Source organism: Anser brachyrhynchus (assembly GCF_964034855.1).
Source record: "Anser brachyrhynchus genome assembly, chromosome: 8".
In the NCBI taxonomy this organism is placed as follows: domain Eukaryota; kingdom Metazoa; phylum Chordata; class Aves; order Anseriformes; family Anatidae; genus Anser; species Anser brachyrhynchus.
In genome coordinates, this window is record NC_137702.1 from 24,064,475 (window position 1) to 24,084,394 (window position 19,920).

The following is a 19,920-nucleotide window of genomic DNA, read 5'->3' on the forward strand; positions in this document are numbered from 1 at the left end:
CCTGGCTTGTTCAGTTCCTGCTCATCTGACGTAGTTTGGGGTGAACTCTGCTTGAGCATCTGCTTCCCCAGACGGACAGTGGTGGGTGTTTTTCAGCGCTTCTCTGTTCCTGTGTGTGCAGTAAGGTGCAGAAAGTGCATTTCCATAGCCAGTGCATTCTTGTACAGGCACACAGAAAGGTGGTGGGTGGGAATTCTGGGATCCCTGTGACTGGTTTTATTGTATTCCACTTTTATTTAATACTTACAGGTCCTTCTGCTATGCTTATAGTGGACTCTGCTCTTTCCCCTTTTATATTTTTGATCCTTTTGCTTGTTATTTCCTTTTGCCCTCTTTCCTTTTGCAGTTGGTGCTGCTTTTTCCATGCAGACAGAGAGCTTTCTTAAAAGTAATCTGCAAATCCTTCTCTATCCTGCTCCCTGTATCCCAGATAGACTGTCAGCTGGGACTGCAGTTCTGCAAGGCTTTTCTTGGAGGAGGTGGTGGTGGAATAAACACTAGGAATAAACCCTGAGACAGAGCAAAGGGTATAAATAATGATAGTTTATAAGCAGTGTTATTTTAGTCTTTATAAAGACGAGTGTTTGCAAGGTTCAGCCGCTGGGCTGATAGGGATAAGTCTGCAAACTTCTAAACTAGCCTCAATTTGCTCTGCCTGTTTTCCAGTGGCTGGTTGTCAGGATTTCTGCACGGCATCCCTGATGGCAGTCTCTGAGCGATGCCCGTATCTCCATCGTTATCCCGCTTTCATTTTTTATTCGTAGATCTTTATCTATAACTGATGCTTGCCTGCTGGCTGAGTCTGCTTGGTATACGTGGAGATGGAGAGCTTGGAGGGCAGCTCCTGTAGCTGGGGGAATGCCTCCCAGTGCCGTGCTTGGGATGTTGCCATGCCCTGGGGAGCAGCTCAGAGCCAGCCAGGTGAGTGCACCATCTGGCCTGGCAGCCCTTTTCTATTTCTGCAAAATATTTTCTGTTTTCCCCTAAGTAACCATCTAATTCCCAGCATGTAATATTCCACTTCACGCTTTTCAGCTCCTCAAATAGAGGGGGCTGTTGTGGATATGATAGCTTTAAAGTAAAGCTTTGAAATGAGCTTCCTTTGGGAATAAATATCCTGTGAGTTGGCTGCCGTGTGGTGTTTTCACAGGAACTGGATGAGTTTATGAAAGGGGTTGGGCGATTACGCCCCCGATAGCGAAGGCAGTGTGACTTAGTGGCTTGGATATCGCATCCATTCATATTTCCTAATTTCCTTTCACTGCCCAACCCCAAAAGACAAGATCTGAGGTTTTTCTCTGTTTGTTCCTTGTGGCTCCGAGCACAAAGGAGCAGGTTGCACGGTGCTTTCTAGCAAGGACTGGCATCGCATTTTGTGTTATTTGTGTTGAGTGGGAAGGATAATTTGTTTCGTGTCATATGCATATGGGGTCTTCTCCATTCATAAGAGAAATGTGGGAGAAGTGAGTAGACAGATAGGACTGGAGGCAGAAAATGTGCTGTTTCTAGGCTTGTGCAGCTTGTTTTGGGAACAATAGCGTTGTTACAGCCATTTCTGCAGTGCTCTTGGAGTGATTTGAAGAGATTGTGTTTTAAAAATAGTGACATGATTCCAGTCCTTATCAGCCACTTCAAAAGGGGCTCCACAATTTGGTTTGCTGCTTGTTCCTCGAAGGTGGCAGCAGTGCGCTCATGAAATGGAAGTGCTCCTGTGCTCTCACCTTTCTTTTCTTCCTTGAAAAAGGTGTTTGGACCTGTTGTTGCTGCATCCCTAGCTCTGGTGGCTTCCTTCACATATGTAACTGAGTGGGGCACAGCGTTTGTTTGCTTTTTGAGGCTTTCGGGTTGCCACGTGAAGTTTTTCCAAGCTGAATTATTGACATCCAGCGTTTGGAAGATTGCCACTTTTGTTAGGTCATTCCTGGAAATGATTTAAATAATGTTATGTGGTTTTCTAGATCTTGTAGGACCTTTTTAGGATGTTGTACATTTTGACCAAATTCTCCCCAAGTCTGTTCCCATCCGTCTTGCTGCTTAGCAGAAAAAGAACATTTTTTTTCATCATTTTTATTGCACTTTTCATTAGCAAGCTGTTAAAACTCAGAGGCAGAGCAGCCTCGTGGGGATCTTTCTGCGCCACGCAGAATGAGACACAAAACCCCGGGCAGCTCATTAGCAGCAAGGTGCAGGCAAATGCGAGGGAGCTGAGGAAGCCACGGCAATTAGGAAGGGCTGGAAGGGCTGATATTTGAGGAGAGATTGGATGAGCTAAATGGATTGCTCATCGTAAGCAGTTGGTGAGAGCAGACCTCCCACAAGGTGGGCAGCTGGAGGCAGGGACTGTCCCCATGACAAATGCATACAGCACCCAGAGAAGGCGAGTCTGGGTAGTACTCTTCTGGCCTCAAAACAACGGAGCATGCAGAGAAAGTGGGAAGCAGCTTGTGCAAAGTGTCAGACACGTTACCCTTTCCAAGAAGTACTCACCAAACCCATCGCTCTAAAACTTACTCAAAGCTAGAAGATTCCCAGGGCTGAAAATAGCTGAGATGCCACTGGCTACCCTTTTCATCCAGACACCTACCTTAGGTAGAAGAAGTTTTAGAACAGGTGGTGATGGGGAAGCTAACAGTGTCCGTAGGGGTGTGCAGGTTTGAGATCCCCCCTGTGCATCAGCACGCGAGTCAATACACTGCAGCAGGGACCAAGCTGAGCTGCGTGCCCCTTGTTTCTTAGTTTCTCATCTTTCCCAGTGGATTTGGCAATGCATGGGTTGGGCCCACCCTGCTTTGGCCTGGCTGTTTTCCTCAATTGGACCTCAGCCTTAGTATGTGTTGGTTCTTTTTGTTTGTTTTTCGAAAAACAGCCTTGGTTGTGGTTCTGTCCCTGGGAGAAGACAAGGCCACTTGTGCCTTGTCTTCTATAAAATCGTTATAGTTTTCCCTTTAGCTTTTAATTTTTAATGTGTTTTGAAACCTGAGGTGGCCTTCTGGAAGACTTCCAGAAGTCAAGGAGCAGCCAGGGCAGCGTGGCCACTCTCCTGTCCCCAGCGTAGTTGTTGGCGTGGTGAGGCAGGGCTGGGGGGCACCAGCAGGAGGATGATGTTCCTCAGTGCCTGTAAGTAACCGCTCCGTTGTACTTAGAGGCGTGCAGAAATGGTCTGAAGAGCTAACCGGATCGGTACCCGCTCCAGAGCGGGGTGTGTGCCAGTTGGAAGATGTGGATTTCCCATCAGCTGATTCCCTCAGTGTTTGGTGTGGCTTTTCTCAGAAAGCGCAGGGTCCCTCTGGGATGAGGTTGTTCCTGTGGAAGTGGAAACGATGATTACCTTGTTGTATTTATTCGGGGACGATGCGCAGCAGTTGTCAGACAGCACCGTGAGCCTAATTGGCAGTCGAAGGTCCAGCTGCTAGATTGAGACTGAAAGGATAGAGAGGGGCAGGCACAAAATGTTGAGGCTCCTTACCTTTTGTAGTGTGTTTGTTTAATGTACGGTGGTCTGCCGAGATTGTTTTGCAGTGTAGAATAATCATTGTGTGCTGACTAATGGGAGATAGCAAGCTGTTAAAAAGCATCAATTAACCATACAGGAGGGAGGTTATCGAGTGTTTTCACAAGTCTTCAGGATGTGAAGAGTAAAGAACATTACCTGAAGGTAACCTCTAGAGACTTCAGCTGTTCAACAAGGGTATTTGTGAACATATGTGGTTGCAGAACTTACTTTTACCAGGAAGAGCAGAGCAAAAAATAAACCAAACTAGTTATCCAACTCCAGATTTCTGTGATACAAATAGTGCTTTACAAAACTTGCTGTCTTATTTCATAGCCATTATATTGAAATTTTCTCTTACTAAATTAATCTAGAAAATTTTCTGTCCCAGAAAATGTTGGTTCTCCTTACAGAAGCTTACAGAAGACAGCATGTGCAGTGCCATTCTGATACTTCTGTTTCCCTGACTGCTTTACAGCTAGGTTGTTGTCCTTGTCTTTACAGCTGCTCTTGCTTCACTACAGTAATTTCTATCGCAGCTGTTCCTACGATGAGTTAAAACTCAATGCGCTTACTGCTGAGAGTAACGTGCTCTTCCATCGTGTGCCTTGCACAATAGGTAATAAAATTCTCCATTTTTGGCTGGTATGAAAACGTATTTTTCATTAGGAGTACTTTTATACAGCCCTACTAGTACTCTGCCTGAGTTTAATGCAAGAAAATAAATAACATTTTGTGGACTCTGTTTGCTTGGTGATTTTGTTCTTTGTAAGTAAGAGGAAATGTTCCCCGTTTTGGATTCCGGTGTTAAATCCACTTTGTGCAGACTTCACTTGCCATTTATTCATTGGCAGTGGCAAGCCCAGATAACATAGAATTTATTTTTTCAGTTTTGTTTCTTCTAAATTGTTGTTAGAGGATTGGTCAGCAGCTATTCTTTTTGCCAACAGCAAGAGATGTCCTGGGGTTCCTTAGGGATTATGATAAAGAGGGACCCTTGGTTCTTGAACAAGGGCAAGGAGAGACTTCTCTCTGCTACAGCTCTCTATTCAAATGCCTCAGTCAACAGAGGTCTCCTTTAACAGATGGTTCTGCGTTGATAAAGCCTTTAAGATGCTAAGAAAAATTCAGAGGAACCTACTCCTTTTCTGACTTGATTGATTTTCTTGATCTTTGTTGAGGGTAGGGAGGGATAACACATCAGAAGACTCTGGAGAGGATTAATTACTTGGCTGCCAAACAGATGAAGATAACTCTGATAAAAGACTTGGGATAAGCGAACGAAGCCCTCGCTACGTTGGTGTCAGTGGAGGAATTTAGCTGCAACTGCAGCTCTGAGTGATCTCTGGTGTTTGAGATACCAAAATATCCCTGACTTTACAGATGACTGGTCTGAGCCCTGACACGTGAGATACCAACATCCTAATGCAGATCTGCAGACTGAAAATGCCCAGGAGAAGTTCATCTTCACCCATGGCCAGGGAAGGAAGGGGCAGCAGAGCAGCTGCGAGGCTGGAAGGCGGGGTGGCATCAGCACTGAGCTTTGGCTGAAGGATTCGTCCACAGAGCTGCAGTGGAGCATTTCATGGTTCGTTATCCTCACAGTAGGAAACAATGTCTTAATCCGAAGCTGAGTATCTAACTTAAATTTTCATCCATTTGATCTTGCTGTGTCTTTGTCAGCAAACTCTGGTCTCTCACCGCCTCCTCCTTCACTTTCAGGATCTAAAACAAGTTATGTCTTAAACAGAATATTCGGAGCTCTTCAGGTCTTATAAGGCTTGCTTTCTGGGCTGAGTCTCACTGGGTGACCTGCCTTTGAGTGCTTCTGTTTCCATGTGTTTTTGTTATTCTCTGAAATTTTGCTGGTTTTCTGCTGAGCTGCCTAGGCAGCTGGCTACCGCAGCAGAAGGCTGTGACTCTCCCTTGCCCATGGCCCTTCTGCTCTGCTGCCAGCTGTGTGGGTGCGGCTGATGGAGAAGTGCAAAGGAAGAGCTGTGACAAGGTAAAACAGGAAATGTTTATGGGGCAGGGAGGGGGCCAGGATGGCCCCTCTGTGGACTGCCACGAGCCAGACTGCCTTTCCCCACCCAGGATTCCCCCCTGCGATCTCTGGGTCTGTGTTGAACTCCACCACAACCACCACCTGGAGACTACACGACGTATAACGTGCCGTTGGACCACAAGCCGTTTCCCCGAGGGACCTGAGCGTAGGGTACCTCTCCGTATGGATGTGTTCCCACTGACAGCTACGTTTGGAGATGAGTCACTGAATTCATGTTTAATCCACTTGTAAAATTGGCAAGGCAATTACCATCTTGCAAGTTCTTCAAATCAAATTGTTAGAGAACATTAAATCAAATGCTTTGGAGAAACCCCAGTGTATACAATTGCTTTTACCCAGACGGTGATTCTGTCACAAGAAAAGCTTTGTTTTATTGGGCCTACCTTCAGAGAAACTGTGTTGCCTGGTGTTCATTTTGTTCTCAGCCCATACTGCTTTGTCTCTGCTCTACTATTTTCATCGTACTATTTGCAACCCCATAACGAGAATGAAGGAATTTCTAGGTTATGGTTGTCGTTCCTACTTTCTTGCTTTGCCAAGTACAGAAAGCATTTGCAAACTTAATTAATGCTGTTAGTCATGAAGCAATTAATCTGTTATGACAACACGGTGGCTTAAAGCACAACGGTGATGAAGGTCACTCTGCTAGACCTCCCTTCTTGCTCCGTGTGTTTTGCTCTGAAGCAAAACCACCCACTCGGCAGCGTGAGGGATGAGTGCAGAGCCCTTGGGTATTACTCATCGGCGGAGGGGTTGCTGGACTGTGAAGCTGCAAGCAAATTACCACAGGCAGCTTTCTGGTCTCTGGTGCTGCTACCTGATGGAAAGCGTGTGTTAGCTTAATTCAGATTTCACTGCCATGCACTTGGGTTTACACTTGGCTCCCGTCTCTTTGGTACATCCTAATCCAAACTTGACATTTTGTGTTGTTTCCTGGTGTGAGTTTTTCACAGAAACCTACCTTGCTCTCTTTTTTTTTTTTTTTTTTCCCCCCTCTATACAGGTGAAAACAAGAGCAGAAGATCTACAGAAAGAGGACTTCGCTGCTACTGTTAGAAAGATCCAGGAAGCTGTGGAACTGAAACTGCTAGATCTTTCAAACTTGTGTGCTCCAAAAAAAAATAAAATGCATGGTTTGTGCAGGCTGGTGTATAGAAGCAAGCATTCTGCCAGCAAAATAGGCTTCAGCAGATCTGTATCCAAGGAGCCTGCTCCAGCTGTCAGTGCTACAGAGGTGATCAGAGAGCTGCAGATGAGAGAGGCCAGCCTGCAGAGAGAGCTGAAGCAGCTGCGGGAGGAGTGCAGGCAGAGGCTGGACGAAATTGCAGAAGGGTTGGACGGAGTGATTTGTATCTCCCCTTGAAGAGATAAAGCTGGACTGAGAAGAGCACAGGAGTAGACTTATTTGATCAGAACACATTTGTGCAGCTCGGTATGGGGGAGTGCAAGGTGAGGAACCAAATGTGATTTCTAATTTGTAAGCCTGGGAATCATAACTTGTTACTGCTTTGTGACTTGCACTGGTGCCATAACCTTGGTGGTTCTCTCTGCAGCCTCTTTATTGCTAACCTTGCCAATTAAATTCTGCAGCAGGCCTTAGTGGGAGTGTGCTTAAATCTCCCTTTCATCTTTCAGATTTCTAGTTCTTCTGCCAAGCACTGGGCTGTTTCAGAATGCTCAGCTGCCAGACACGGCATATTTTGAGGCTGCAGATTGAAGTACTAATTGCATTCAACATTTTCCAGCAAGTGGAAGTGTTCATTAGTCAAAAGAAAATCCAGGTATTGGAGAACGTGTGAAGTACCGAGGCTCAGAGATTGGAAATGTTTGAGAAAGTGAGCTATTTTAATTCATCTGGTTTGCATATTTGTGGCAGCTATAATGCAGTCACCGTAAGGAAAAACAAATGCATGATAATAAATAAGGCAGCACACCGTTTTCATTTGCTGCTGTGATGCACTTCAAGTAATTGGGTTCTCAAAGAGAACAAACTAGAAACCAGTTCCACCAAGTTATGAGTCACAGGGAGATAAGTTATGGATCTGCTGTAGGGAAGTTTCTGTAAAATAGAAGCATGGCCCTAGCTTCCAAGCTTGAGGAGTCTCCGAGCTCTGTCTCTGGAGGCTCCTTTCAGTGGAATATGCAAATGTTTTTCACTTGGCATGCATTTCCTGCCCTTCTCTGTTTTGCTTTCACCAAGGAATATTTTTATATTCTAGTTGTACACTTTCAGGAATAAATGAGTATAAAAGAAAACAGTTCGCTTCTCATTTTGAATTGCCGTGAGCAGTGGGCTTTCCTTGGTCTGGCTCCGTCTGCTGTCCCAGCTCCGTGGTGCTGCTGCTTGACAGCTGTTCTTGGCTCCCTGCTCAGCCAAATGCGTGGCCCAGCTTGTTTCTCCAAGGACCAGGCTTGAGCAAGGCTGGTTGGAAGCGCAGCTCTCAGCTGGAGATCCAACTCCAGACAGGATCCAACTCCTCTGCAGGTGGGACAGCCCAAGGAGAAGGGTGTCTGTGTGGGCCACAGCCAGGGATGTGACTGTGCCTGATGGCAGCTGGCACCGGAGGTGACAACGTGGTCCTGGAGCAGAAAACCCCCATGGGCTAGCGGGGTTCAGCTCTGGAGCGGATGGCCACAGGCTGCTGCTGCCGCTGGGAGAGCAGACCTGGCCTTAAAATGCCAGTCCACATTGCTTTGTTCTCCAGCCACCTCTGTAGGGGCAGGGTGTCAAGCGCTGAACTGTTTGAAGCACGTGTCCCCACTGTTGGTGGGTACAGCCTTGGGACCTTGGGAGCGCGTTGGTTCCAGGGCTGCTGAGACTGAAAGCAGAAGAGCACTTGCTCAGACACAGGCTTCACAGAAAAGTTATTTGTGAATGGGAAGGAAACCAGTATGTCCTAGACCTAACAAGGATGGCAGCACCCGTCTGTCTCTTTCTGAGCATTTCATATCCTCCTCCGGCTTTTATCCAAGGAAATTTTTATGTAGCATCACGTTTAGGTTTAAAACATTGCTCTCAAGAGCTCCTTTGTTCTCCTGGGATTTTCAGCAGAGACGAGCGGACAAATATTCTTTAGCAGGGAGAGCGAGCTCGGATTCAAGTGTGGGTCTAGCTCGCAGCTAGCTTATCAGGGTTGTCTTAATGCTGTATGCCTCAATGCATTATGCTGCCATCCACTTAAACTGACAGTAGAAACTCATGAGCTGACTTATTTCCTAACACCAAATATTTGTCAGCACGCAGCTCTTAGTGCAGTGCTTTTCGGTGCTCCTCCAAGGATCCCCCTTCAGCAGAGACCGGAGCTGGCAGCGCGTGTGCCCCTGCTTGACCCCCAAGAATTATTTTTCTCTCTGGTGAAATGTAAAAATGATGGTGTGCTGTGTCCGTATATATATGTGTGTGTGCTAAGCATAAAAGTTTCCACAGTGAATCTCAGACAGCTGCATTTACTGCACGGCACAAATCACTGGGGCAAGGTGGCTGTGTTATGGATGGGGAACTGTCAGCAGATCGGAGCTGCTCCTGCTTGTCCTGGCGTTAATGTCTCGGCTAAAGCTGAAAGCAGCTTCACAGAAGATAGCCTTTGTACCCTTGGTGCTGTGCTGGCATCATCTGCTTCAGACACATTATGCAAGGAGCCGGGAGAGATGTGGTTGTAATTTTCTGGCACTGATTTCTCGCCGCCTTTTGGTTCGGGTACCAATTAGCAGTTTGAACAAGCGGATGTTCTGCAGTCTCCCTTGAAGGTAAGCACGGCGTTCTGGGCACTTGAGGCTTTGAAACCAACACCTGCAGCCCCCCTCTCTCCTGTGCCCCTCTTCTCAGGCAGAAAAGTGAACTCGGTGACCGTGGTTGATACAACCAAGGTTATACCTAACGGAGAGATGTTTGTCACCTCGTACATTGGCACTGGAAGCGTTTGACTTCATTTGTGCATGACCACATCACAACCCGCTGGTTTTAAAGGCTGCAGTGACCTTGGACAGCAGGCTCGTCCCTGTGTGAGTGTTGGAAGATGCTGTAAAAGGAGGGCGAAGATGTCTGCACCGGGGGCGCGTGGCCAGCAGCGAGCAGGCGACTCCGCTTGGTCCCTGGCAGATGCTGCGGCAGGCGGCGGATGACTCAAGCGCAGTACATTTCATCCACGGGCTCGAGCATGCTCAGGAAATGTTAAGTATTACTTCACTGAAATTGGAGAGTGTTGTAAACAACCCACTACAGACTGAAAGGCAACGATACAAGCTGTTAAATGATTTGTCCCTCGCCGTTATCACCAGGCTTATTGTATGTTTCCTTGTGGAAGCAGGGATCTTTGTCCTAAGGGAACTGAAAAGGGAAGGGTGTGTGTCTGGTTGTTCAACTAAAAAGAACAACAGTGCTGGTGATGCCTTAACATCTGGAACAGGCAGCAGGGGTGATTTTTCTTTTTCTTATAAGGAGGCTGCAGCAGTTGTCCTTGTTGGTGCATCTCAAAGGGAGATACTTTGGTTGGAGTTTGGTGCAGGGTTTCCAAGTGAGTTCAGAAAGAGAGGAGCCTGGTGGAAGCGATGGCCCGTGCTGGAAAAGCAGGACATGGGGGTTCTGCCAGCACCCGCCAGGGTGCTGTGCGTGGTGCTGGGGTACGCTCGCTGAAGCCAGGCTGCCTTACTGGTGCCGTGCCGAAAGCACGGGCCCTGGCAATGGATTGCTTCCAAGCATAGCTCTACGAGAAGCTTCTGCAGGACGTTGGCTGTGCATTTTCTCTTAGGCCAGCACGGGGGTGTTGATAGAAAAGCACGGTTTAACCCGTTTCTCTGATGCAATTGGTGTCTGCTTTCCAAACATCTCGCTAGGAAAATGCAATTGGCCATAAATACTTAATTGGCTGGTAACTCTGGCTTGCATTGCATAGCTAGAAATATCCCTCCCCAAATAACTGAGCATCAATCAGCTCGCAGTCAAAACAGGAGGTTTACTTTGCAAAAGGCAAGCGAGGCATCTGCAGTCAGTGCTCCTGACAGCACTGCGCCTGCTGGTAAATAAGGGCTGCAACCTATGTTTAAAAATAAGAGCTGCTGGGAGTAGTGATTTCCAGCGTGGAGTGTTTTGGGTTCCCTGCGGGATTCCTCCACCAGCGCCTGCTGGAGGATGAGCTGGTGGCAGTTAGCGGGGATGTGTGTGATCCTGCTCACTTCTCTGCCCCTCGGCCGCCTGCAAGATGTGATGCCAGGCTTTCCCCTTCCTCCTCTGCCCGTGGCTGCTGCTTGCAGCTCTCCTGTAGCCCCATCTGTCCGGGGAGAGGGTCCCAGCGCCAGCTGTGTGCACGGCGCCAGGGCTGTTCCTCAACACCTTGACAAGCTCAGTGACCCCGAATTATCACCCAGCACCTCCTGCCCGGCCAGGCGATGCCTCGAGCTGCAGACACGGAGAGCAGGAGGGCGTTTCACGCTGCTCTTTGCCATAGCACTGCTGCAGAGCTCAGCCTGTGGGGTATTTTCTGCGTGCCTTAGGATGCGGGGAGCTGGAGCTGTGCCAGCTGTCCCGCTGGTGGCACCGCGGGGGCATGGCAGCGTGGCCAGGCTGTGCCCTGTGCCCCCATGTCGGCTGTTAATTACCAGCCTCCTGCTGCTCCGGGGCACCAGTTATTGCGGGTTCCCATTTGCATTCCCCATTTTTCATCGCTGCCCTTTCGGGGGGCCAAGAAGGGCACCAAAAGGCACAGTAACCGTAAAGCTCGACTGCACCTTATTTACTTGGCATCCTTGTGTCTGCCAAAAACCAATATTAATTTTTTCTCTCAATGAAGGAAATATTCCTCCTATTAGCCACGGGGGCAGCATTTGTTCCAGAAAGCAGCTTTAGCAGGCCGTTACATCGTGCTGTAACTCGTACCAGGGAGTAAGGGCGAGCTCCCCATTGATGCAGCTCCATGGCTGGGACTGGGGATGGTCACTGGGATGGCTGGGATAGGAAAGGGAGTGATTGGGTTCTGGCTACTGGAAAGGGGGATTTTTCCTCTCATCTTTCACCTGTGCTTAATTTTTTTGAAGCAGACAGTGCATTTAAAAAAATCTCTGAATTCATTGCTGGTCCCGTGAAGCCCTGGTGCCCAGCTCCCATCCAGGCTGTCCCCAGCTCATTCAGCTTTGCTCGGTGGGAATAATTCAGTGAGTTGTACGTGTGCTTTTACAGCTGTTTCTGAAGAACTACCATGATTTAGTTCTCGAGATGAATATTATATTCACAAAATTATTGCTTTGTTAAATGTTTCCTCAAGAGCATGAAGGTTTAATGCAGTCTCGAGTGCATTTCTGTGCAGGAAGTCCACGTATTTAGGAACGATGCTTTTATAGAGCTGTTATCAGGATGTAAATAACAGTGGCATTTCAACGAAGCCAATAAACTGAGGTGGGGTGTGCAGCAGCAAGGGGAGAGCATCGGCAGCGTGGCCTGGGATGGAGGCAGACACCACACCGTGCGGGGCACCAAAAGCATGGCAAAGCAGGGCGTTCCCAAAGCATGGCTTGTCCTTGTCTGACAGCTTGCGGTGAGTAAGTTGTTTGATGCCAACGTAACGTAACCCCTTGTAAGTGATTTGAAAGGCTAACATTGGGATGAAGTGAGACAGAATTATGAAACTGCCCCCTGCTTCTTCGGTACCTTCTGGCCTTCCCACCCGTGCCAAATGCCCGCTGCAGACTGCAGTTCCTAAATGGGGCCGTGCATCATATACGTGTTTGTTTTGGAGAGATACAGAGCTGGAAATTAACTGGTGTCAGCCCGTCTGTCAAATGTATTGATACAGCCTCAGCTTGGCTGTTTATCAGCCCCCTGGCCGGTCTGTAGTGAATTCTGCACCGCCTCTCCGAGAGTCGCCTTCAGGACTTTCTCACGTGAAAAGATTTCGGCACTCTTGCAGCTGTATTTAATCGCTTCAGTCCCCAAAACATCCTGTGGAGGGTCTTGTTACCATCAGAAAGGGAAATCTATGGCACCTCTGCCAGAGCTGCGTGACCCGGGTGCCCTGCGGCTTTAGAAATAACCTAATAAAGGAGGAAAAGGAAATTAGAGGTCTAATGAAAAGGCTGATCTTTCCACAGGCCAGGCCCTGTGCGTTTGTCCCCGCTGCTCAGAGCATCTCTGAGCCTCACTACGCGTCAAATGAAACGGACTAATGAAATGGATTAGGATCTTAATAGCACATTTGATGAGCGAAGCTCTCACCCCCGGGCGCTCGCTCATGTGTGCTAATGGGCACTGTGGGGCCAGAGCCATCCCAGCGCTGTGCGGGGCTGGTGCTGCCTGCCTGCCCCCGGCACCCCCAGCCCAGCTTGGGGGAAAAAAAGTGTTTCTGTCCAGAATGGGAAAGTACGCTTTTGTGTATAAGGGGGAAGCAAACTGGTTGTTTTGTTTCTGAAAAATATGTCCAGTCCTGCCTTAATATAAAGGACTTAGTTTGGGGGGGGGTATGTTTTGATGTTTTGTTTTGGGTGATGGCTGGGTGATGGACTGAGGAGTCCGCAAGCGGTCGGTGCAGCCCCTGGCTGCTTCCCTGTCCTGCCCCCTGCGCTGCCCTTCCTCCGGCACCAGCCCTCGCCTCTCCTTATGGCGCTTGTCACCTAAAAGCGACGCAGAACGCCGAGCCCCCGCCTGCCTTTCACGTCAGCTGTCGCAGCCAGGTGCCTTCTGCTCGGGGCTTTTCCTTGCTCCGAGGCCTGATGAAATCTCAGAAATTCGGGTGATACCCTGCAGCCCTGGCTGGGCAGCCGCTGAGGTCCGAAGTGTCCTCAGAAAATCTGGATTTAAAGTGAAACCGGAGCCCGAAGGGCCCCTCTGGGACCTGCATCTGAAGGACACGTCCCAGCCTCTGCTGGGGGCTTAGGTGCAGGTCTCTGGGGCTCGGGAGTTGTTTCAGTCGTTGGGCGCAGGGTGTGCTACACAATTAGTCATCGGGTAACGGTGCCTGATGCCACGGCTGTTTCCATGGCAATGGGAGCAGACACGGAGGAGCGTGTGTGTGTGTGTGTGTGTGTGTGCATCCCCACTCCATCACTGGTGGTTGTGGCCTGGGAGAAGCCCCGAGCCCTCCCGCCCAGGACGCGGTGGCACCCGGGGCCACCCTAACGCAGAAAGTCCTTGTCTTGTTGCTCCGACAGCCCCGGTCCCTGCCCCTCGCTGCCTGCTGAACGTCGCACAGGAAAACGAAGAGAACAGACCCAGAGCGGTGACATCCCTGCCGGCGGAGGGGAGCATCTCCCAGGTGTCAGTGCCAAGGGAGGGATTCCCCGAGCCCCGCAGCTGCAGCCTGTGAGCAGAGGGCTGTGACAAGCTTCTTATTAATGACAAACGTCATTAGCCGTGATGTGAAATACAAGGCCAGGTGAGTTACGGCCCAGCATGTCTCATTTACAGCGTGCCAGCTATGTAAGCCTATTTATTCCCCTTCTCACCTAAGTGCCAGGTTAGCATCCCTGCGTCGTGGCGAAGCGCTGCCTGCTCTGTCCCGTTCCTAAACGAAGCCCCTGCAGGAGCTGGACCAAGGGCTCCGCAATAGCTGCGTGGTCCTGGCACCCGCTGGCAGCCTGCAGCAGGGTTTGGGGACCTGCTGCACCCCCCTCACACCCCAGCCAGGTATTTGGGGCCGGGCTGCCGCCTTTCCACTCGCTGAGCATCGAGATCTAATTCATGTCGGGGGCAAATTTCGGGAGCTGGTGGAGAGCGTCTGCCGGAGAGGTGCAGTAATTGCGTAATGCAATTGCTTCGTTTGAAGCAATTAGAGCGGAGCAAAACCATGTTTTTATAAACGGGTTCAGTATTGGGAAGCGAAGCACGGCTGCATTTTGTGAGCGTGGAGTCGAAAAGCAATTTTCCTGCGTGTTGGGGGCAGCGCGGGGGTCTGGCGGGTTTGTGGTGTGGGAAAGGGGGGGATTTCCAGCCTGCATGGGAACGAGCTCCAGGTCGGAGCCCAGCAAGAGCGACCCGCTGCCGGGGTGGGGGTGTAAGCAGAGTGGGGAGCTCATCCCACTTATCCGGCTTTGGGATTCAGGCAGTGTAATGTATCCGCTCTGCAGATCTGCAGCTAGCAGCAAGAAGAAAACCACGTAAGGATGCTCCTGCTTCTGCTGGCACTTCATTGATGGGGCCAAGGGATTCGGCACCCAGCGTGGGAAGGATGCAGGGCAGGAATCAGAGAGGACCCAGGCAGGTCCAGCTTCCCCAAAGCATCCCAACCCATACAGCCCAGCCCGACGGCTGCGGGCAGGGGCAGCCCCCGGCTGGTGGGAGCTGCGCTGGGTGCTGGGCTATAGAGGGGCTGTCAAAGCTTTTTCCAGCCAAGGAAACATCCTGGGGGGCTGTTCCGAGGTGCCCTCAGCACCAGCACAGCCTTCTCCTGCCTTCTTCAGCTCCAAGCCTGGCTTTCAGCTCGGCCTCTAACATTCAGTCTGTTGGTATCTAACTGGAAATTAAGCCTTATTAGTCTAAACACAGCTGCATCTGCAACAGCCCACTAACCTTTTCCTCTTGAAGCTTTGCTCATGTCTTAAAAAATCCACGTTTTGCTATAAGACTGTCAGATTTAATCCTTTTTAAATATCCTTTTCCCCGGTGAGGCAGCAAGATTTCCCAAGCAGCCCTGAAACTCGCAGATAAGATTTCACTGGAATAAGACATCCAAATTAAGTGAAGCCTCTATTTAAAGCAGCCTTTTGGGGGGTATCCCACTTTGTGTTTGCCTCTAACTTTTAAGCAACTGTGGTGGTTTTTTTTTTTTTTGCTCAGGACAACTCCTCGTGACTCGGCCGGGCACAAGTGGAAGCTCTCAGCTCTGCTGGGCTGTGCTGGGGTGCTCCCTGCTGACGGGGACAGCGTGTCACGTTTGTAAGGTATCCCGTACACCCTGCGGAGTCCCTTGGGGTTGGGTAATGGGGCCACGTTACCCAGAGAAGCAGAGGCAGGCAGCCACATACAGCTCTCAGCTGGCAGAACTGTGAGCGAGGGGTTTGTTTTGCAAGGATAGATAGGTTTGTGTTTGTGTGGTTTTGTTTTTAATTGATTTTTATGGCCATAAAAGCGTAACTACTTGCTGCTGGCTCACTAGAGAGATGGATGCGAACGCAGTGCTGGAGGAGCCCCGACAGGTAGGGGATGTGGGTGCGTATTTCAGGGGCAGCATCACCATTAGTGGTACCAACAGCGTCCAGACTAGGGGTTTAATGGCTGCAGCTAAGCCTCCTGCAGGAACAGTTTCCTTGCTGGGATTTACCTGGCAGCAAGCTCTGCAACGCCGACGTTCCCAGAGCAGTGAGGAGGTGCAGGGAGGAGCACGAGGCACCGGGCCAGAGGTGTCGTCTTTTGCCTCGTGATGAGAAGGTGAAAGGGAGATGCTCCGCAGCCTTCTCAGGAGGGATTTCTGGGGGCAGGGGGAGGACGAGATCCAGGACCCTCGTATTCACGAGCTGGTTTGGGCTGCAGGACCACAGCAAAGCAAGCGAAAGCCCTACTTCTTCTCACCTTTAAAAGCAGGGCTGATGAGAGCGAACTCGACTGTAAAGCACTTTGCTGTCCAAGGATGAAAATTGCTAGATGAAAGCTTTGTATATTATTTTTTGCTTCAAGTACAACTGTTATCATTTAAAGTGATCTTTAGTGGCTGCTTTTGACATCTTCTTTTCAGCCTCGCAGACTTATTTTCATTGGCCTGAAGAGTAAATCTGGCCATTTCTGAGCTGAAACAATTTTCTGCTGGGAATTGAGGCAAGGTCAGAATTAAAGCTAATGCAATATTGTTTGCGACCATTACACGGAAATGGCGTTCGGATGAAAACAAACGGAACGAGGGCCCAAGGAAACAGCAAGGAAGCCGCAGCGCACAGCCGCGATTTTTTCTCATTACGACAGCAGCGCTCCCTTTGAGCTGTCCATAAATTTAGAAATCTTTAAAAAGAGGAAGCAAGAACAAGCCAAAAAAAGAATCAATAAGAACAAGGGGAGGAAAAGCAGTGAGGGTGCGCTTGCATTGGGCTTAATGTACACCTCTAGGTAATTGCACCCTCATCGCTGCGGCTCCCGCAGGGGCCGGGGAACAGACTTCAATCACGAACCCTCAGCTGCAACTCTTGGGGTCAAAAGGAGAAGGTTTAAAAACAAAATAAAATGTGATCAAATTGCTTCGTCTGCAGCAGGGCGGGAGCACTTTCAGCTGCACGTTGCAGATCTGCTTTTTGATCCGCTGTGAGCCTTTCCTGCTCACGGGAGGAGCAGGGCCCGCTTTCTCTTCTCCAGCTCCATTTAAGTTCTCCTCCTTGGCAGAGCAGCATCTATACCAACGCTGGAAATTTTCTTGTTATGGTGCTTCTCATCCCAATTGCTTCCTGGCATCTTTCCCATAGACACCTTGCCCTTCCTTGCTTTCTGATTGTTTTCATATTTTAGCGGGTTAACCTTCTGGCCACATTGCCTCCTGCGCTGTTTCTTAAACACAGAGCTCTTAGCTTTCCCTTCACAATCACTTAATTATCATTTTTTTCCACCTGGTTGGTTTTGTTCATAATTTCCCCGATTTATACCACCTCTGGTGCAACATCCAGTAGCTGTATTACTGGCTGGGGCTGCCCTCTGCTCGCACTGACCATAATCGTGGTGGTCGCTGCTCCCCCAGCACTTGTCCCTCGGGCTGCTTGCCGTCACCCCCCAGCACAGCCTCCTGCCCCGGTGCTGCACGCGATGTTACGCATTTCTGCTGCAAGATTGCAAGAGGAGTGATTTATAGCTCGGGGATTTTGTGACACTTTTTTTTCTTGTTAAATCGTCTCTGTCTCATGCAAGGTGTAAGACTTTGTGTCTTCCTAACAAAAACAAACAAAAATTGCTTTTTGTCTTTTTTTTTTTTTTCCCTGTGGCATCTGCCAAGGCTCTTCTCTGCTGCTGCACCTTCAGCGCAGACCCAGCCCAGGAGGACCCGCTCCTCATCCCGCAGCACCACAGTAAGTTTGTTCCCTTGAGATGACTTTTCCTGCCCAATACACTCACCCTCCATCAAGGCAGGGACAGGGGAAGCCCCCAAAATTGCCTCTCCCACTTTCCCCCCTTTCCCTGGAGGCAGCAGCCGTGCCCAGAGCTCCGCAGCCCCGTGGCAGGCCGGGGTCCGTGCCGCTCCTCTCGTCTGCCAGGAGGGCTGCCAGCAGCTTGGCCACGTGGCTCAGGCTCTGCTTGCCGGCTTCTGGTTTTGCGCTATATATTTTCATTACGGGAAAGAGCTCGGGGCTAAGGATACTTAAACTGTAATAAATACATGAGTCGCTGCTGAAGACTCCCAAACACCGTGATGGAGGCGCGGGGAAGACACAATTACCTTGCAGCGTAATTGAAGCCCTCGGAGAGGTCACTTTATTTCCATACCCCTTAATTTTTTTATGACGAATGGTTCCTAATATGTGCCTGACAGAAACGCTCGCACGCTGCTGCTGAGAGAGAATATGAGCAAAGGGGAGGGAAAGGCAATCCCAGCGTGAGGCATCGCCGATGCCCCCTTGCCGGGCACTTGGCAGGGGGCTGCCCCTGCCAGCGATGCTCCTGCAGGCTTGCAGGCCACGGCTTGCTGCTTGCACATCAGCTGCTGGCCTGGGACAGCCACGAGGACCCTGATGTCACCACCCAAGGGGACACCAGCCCCTGTGGGTGCAGACGACCTGGGCGCAGCGAGCCCTGGGAGCTGGGCGAGGGCGCGAGCTGCCGCCCGTCGGCCGCGTTAACTCTTCACAGCTCCAAGTTCTTCAGCTTTGAGATGGAGCTGAGCATCTGGACAGAAGGGGCTGACAGCTCCATTTTTCAGAAATTTATTGTCCCTGATTACTCGTATGACCCGCTTTGGTTGCAGGCTTTTATCTGTGCCTGCTGCTCGTTGCGCTGTAAATCTCTGTCCAGGCGTCGAGGCTCGTGGGGTACCGTGTAATTTGGCTCTGTGTATTCATTAGTGCTTTCTGATACCGCAGTAAAACCTTTTTGCATAAAAGCGGCTATTCATTCTCCTGCGGAGAGCGTAAAAGACGACCAATGTTACCCATAAAATTAGCGCTGTATTTCGGCAGCGAGTGTCTCCGCGGGAAGCAGCAGCAGCGCTGCCAGGCCAGCTGCCCGCCGCGTTAGCAGTGCCCCCGTCCAGGCAGAAAGCAGAGTCCCGGGTGTGCCCGGGGCCACCGGAGGGGACAAGGACTCCAGCAGCAGGATGCTCGTGTGCTGTCCTCCAGCTTTTGTGCCCTCCAGAAAGCCCAAGAGATGCTCTGAGGACCTTGGTGGGGAATCAAGGAGTGCCTGCAAACCGCAGCAGCTTTCCCCGTGCATCCCTGCTGCTGCAGTGGGGCCACAGGGCCCCCCCAGGATCCGACGGTGCCTGGCTGTGCCCACGGGGCTGCTGCCACCGTCAGCCCCCGGGCTGCTCCCCAGCCACCATCAGGCATGCAGGGAGGGTTCCCGCCGGAGGATGTAATTCCATTCCCACCCGCTCCCCGGAGGAATGAGAGTTAAACAATGAAAAGATTGATTTTCCAATGAATGCCAATTTGTTTTCTAAGCGGAATATCAAATTACGGAGGGGTTGGAGAGGGGGAGCGCGGCACGGAGCGAGAGGGGACTTGTTTTAAATGGGCAAACAATTAATTCCTAGGTTCATTACGACAACGGTGAGCGAGGGTACGTGAAACAGTGAGCGCATTTAATTTGGAGCCCGGCATTTCCCCTGATGAGTTCAGGAGCTTCAATATGCTCTTGCCACCGGTGAAGCTTCCCTTCCCCGACACGATTTAATTACCTCCTCCTTGCTCCAGGAAATGGCTGGCAGTGACGTGAGGCTGGCAACTCGAAGCAGCGCTCCCCAGATCTCCTCCTCCGCCCTGCCCCGAGTGCTGCTGAAGCAGGACCAGCCCGTCCCCTGCACTCCCAGCTCGTCTCCCTGGCCGCGCACGGGCTCACCCTCGCGCCCCAGGGGTGTGTTCCAGGTAACTGCCTAACGAGTGGCCAAGGGAAGCAGGGCAGATGCAACACCACAGCCTGCAGGAGGCCTCCCCTGCATCCTTGTGCACCCCCGGCGTGACTGTTTTGGGGGTGCACAGGGCTGCAGCACCCTTCCTGCAAAGCCCTGGTGCTGCTTTCAGCCCAGGCATCCCAGCCTCAGTGTGCACAGGATCCCCAGCCTCCCTGCTGAGAGCCTCGCTTTAGGCTCTTTCTCCCAAAAGTCAGCTCCAAAGAGAGCTGTCAGCAGCGCCGACGTGATAACAGACTTTGTTGGCAGTGCTGGTAAACAAGCGCCTTGGAAACCTCGGCTGAAAATAGAGTTGTGGCTGTCTCCTGCTCTCCCGGGGAGCGCGGAGCATCCCCCAGCTGAAGCCC

At 50.5% G+C, this 19,920-nt stretch overlaps 1 protein-coding gene across 4 annotated transcripts in view; it reads left to right on the forward strand.

Annotated features, from left to right (window-relative positions):
* TEDC1 (tubulin epsilon and delta complex 1) overlaps nucleotides 1-7,811 on the forward strand; it is a 69,854-nt gene extending 62,043 nt beyond the window's left edge. For all 4 annotated transcript variants that reach the window (XM_080602087.1, XM_080602088.1, XM_080602089.1 and 1 more), the window contains one exon: nucleotides 6,559-7,811. In XM_080602087.1, the coding sequence (XP_080458213.1) occupies nucleotides 6,559-6,918 (360 nt within the window). In that variant the 3' untranslated portion in view covers nucleotides 6,919-7,811. The remainder of the gene's footprint in view (nucleotides 1-6,558) is intronic.
* The last annotated feature ends 12,109 nt before the right edge of the window (nucleotides 7,812-19,920 follow it).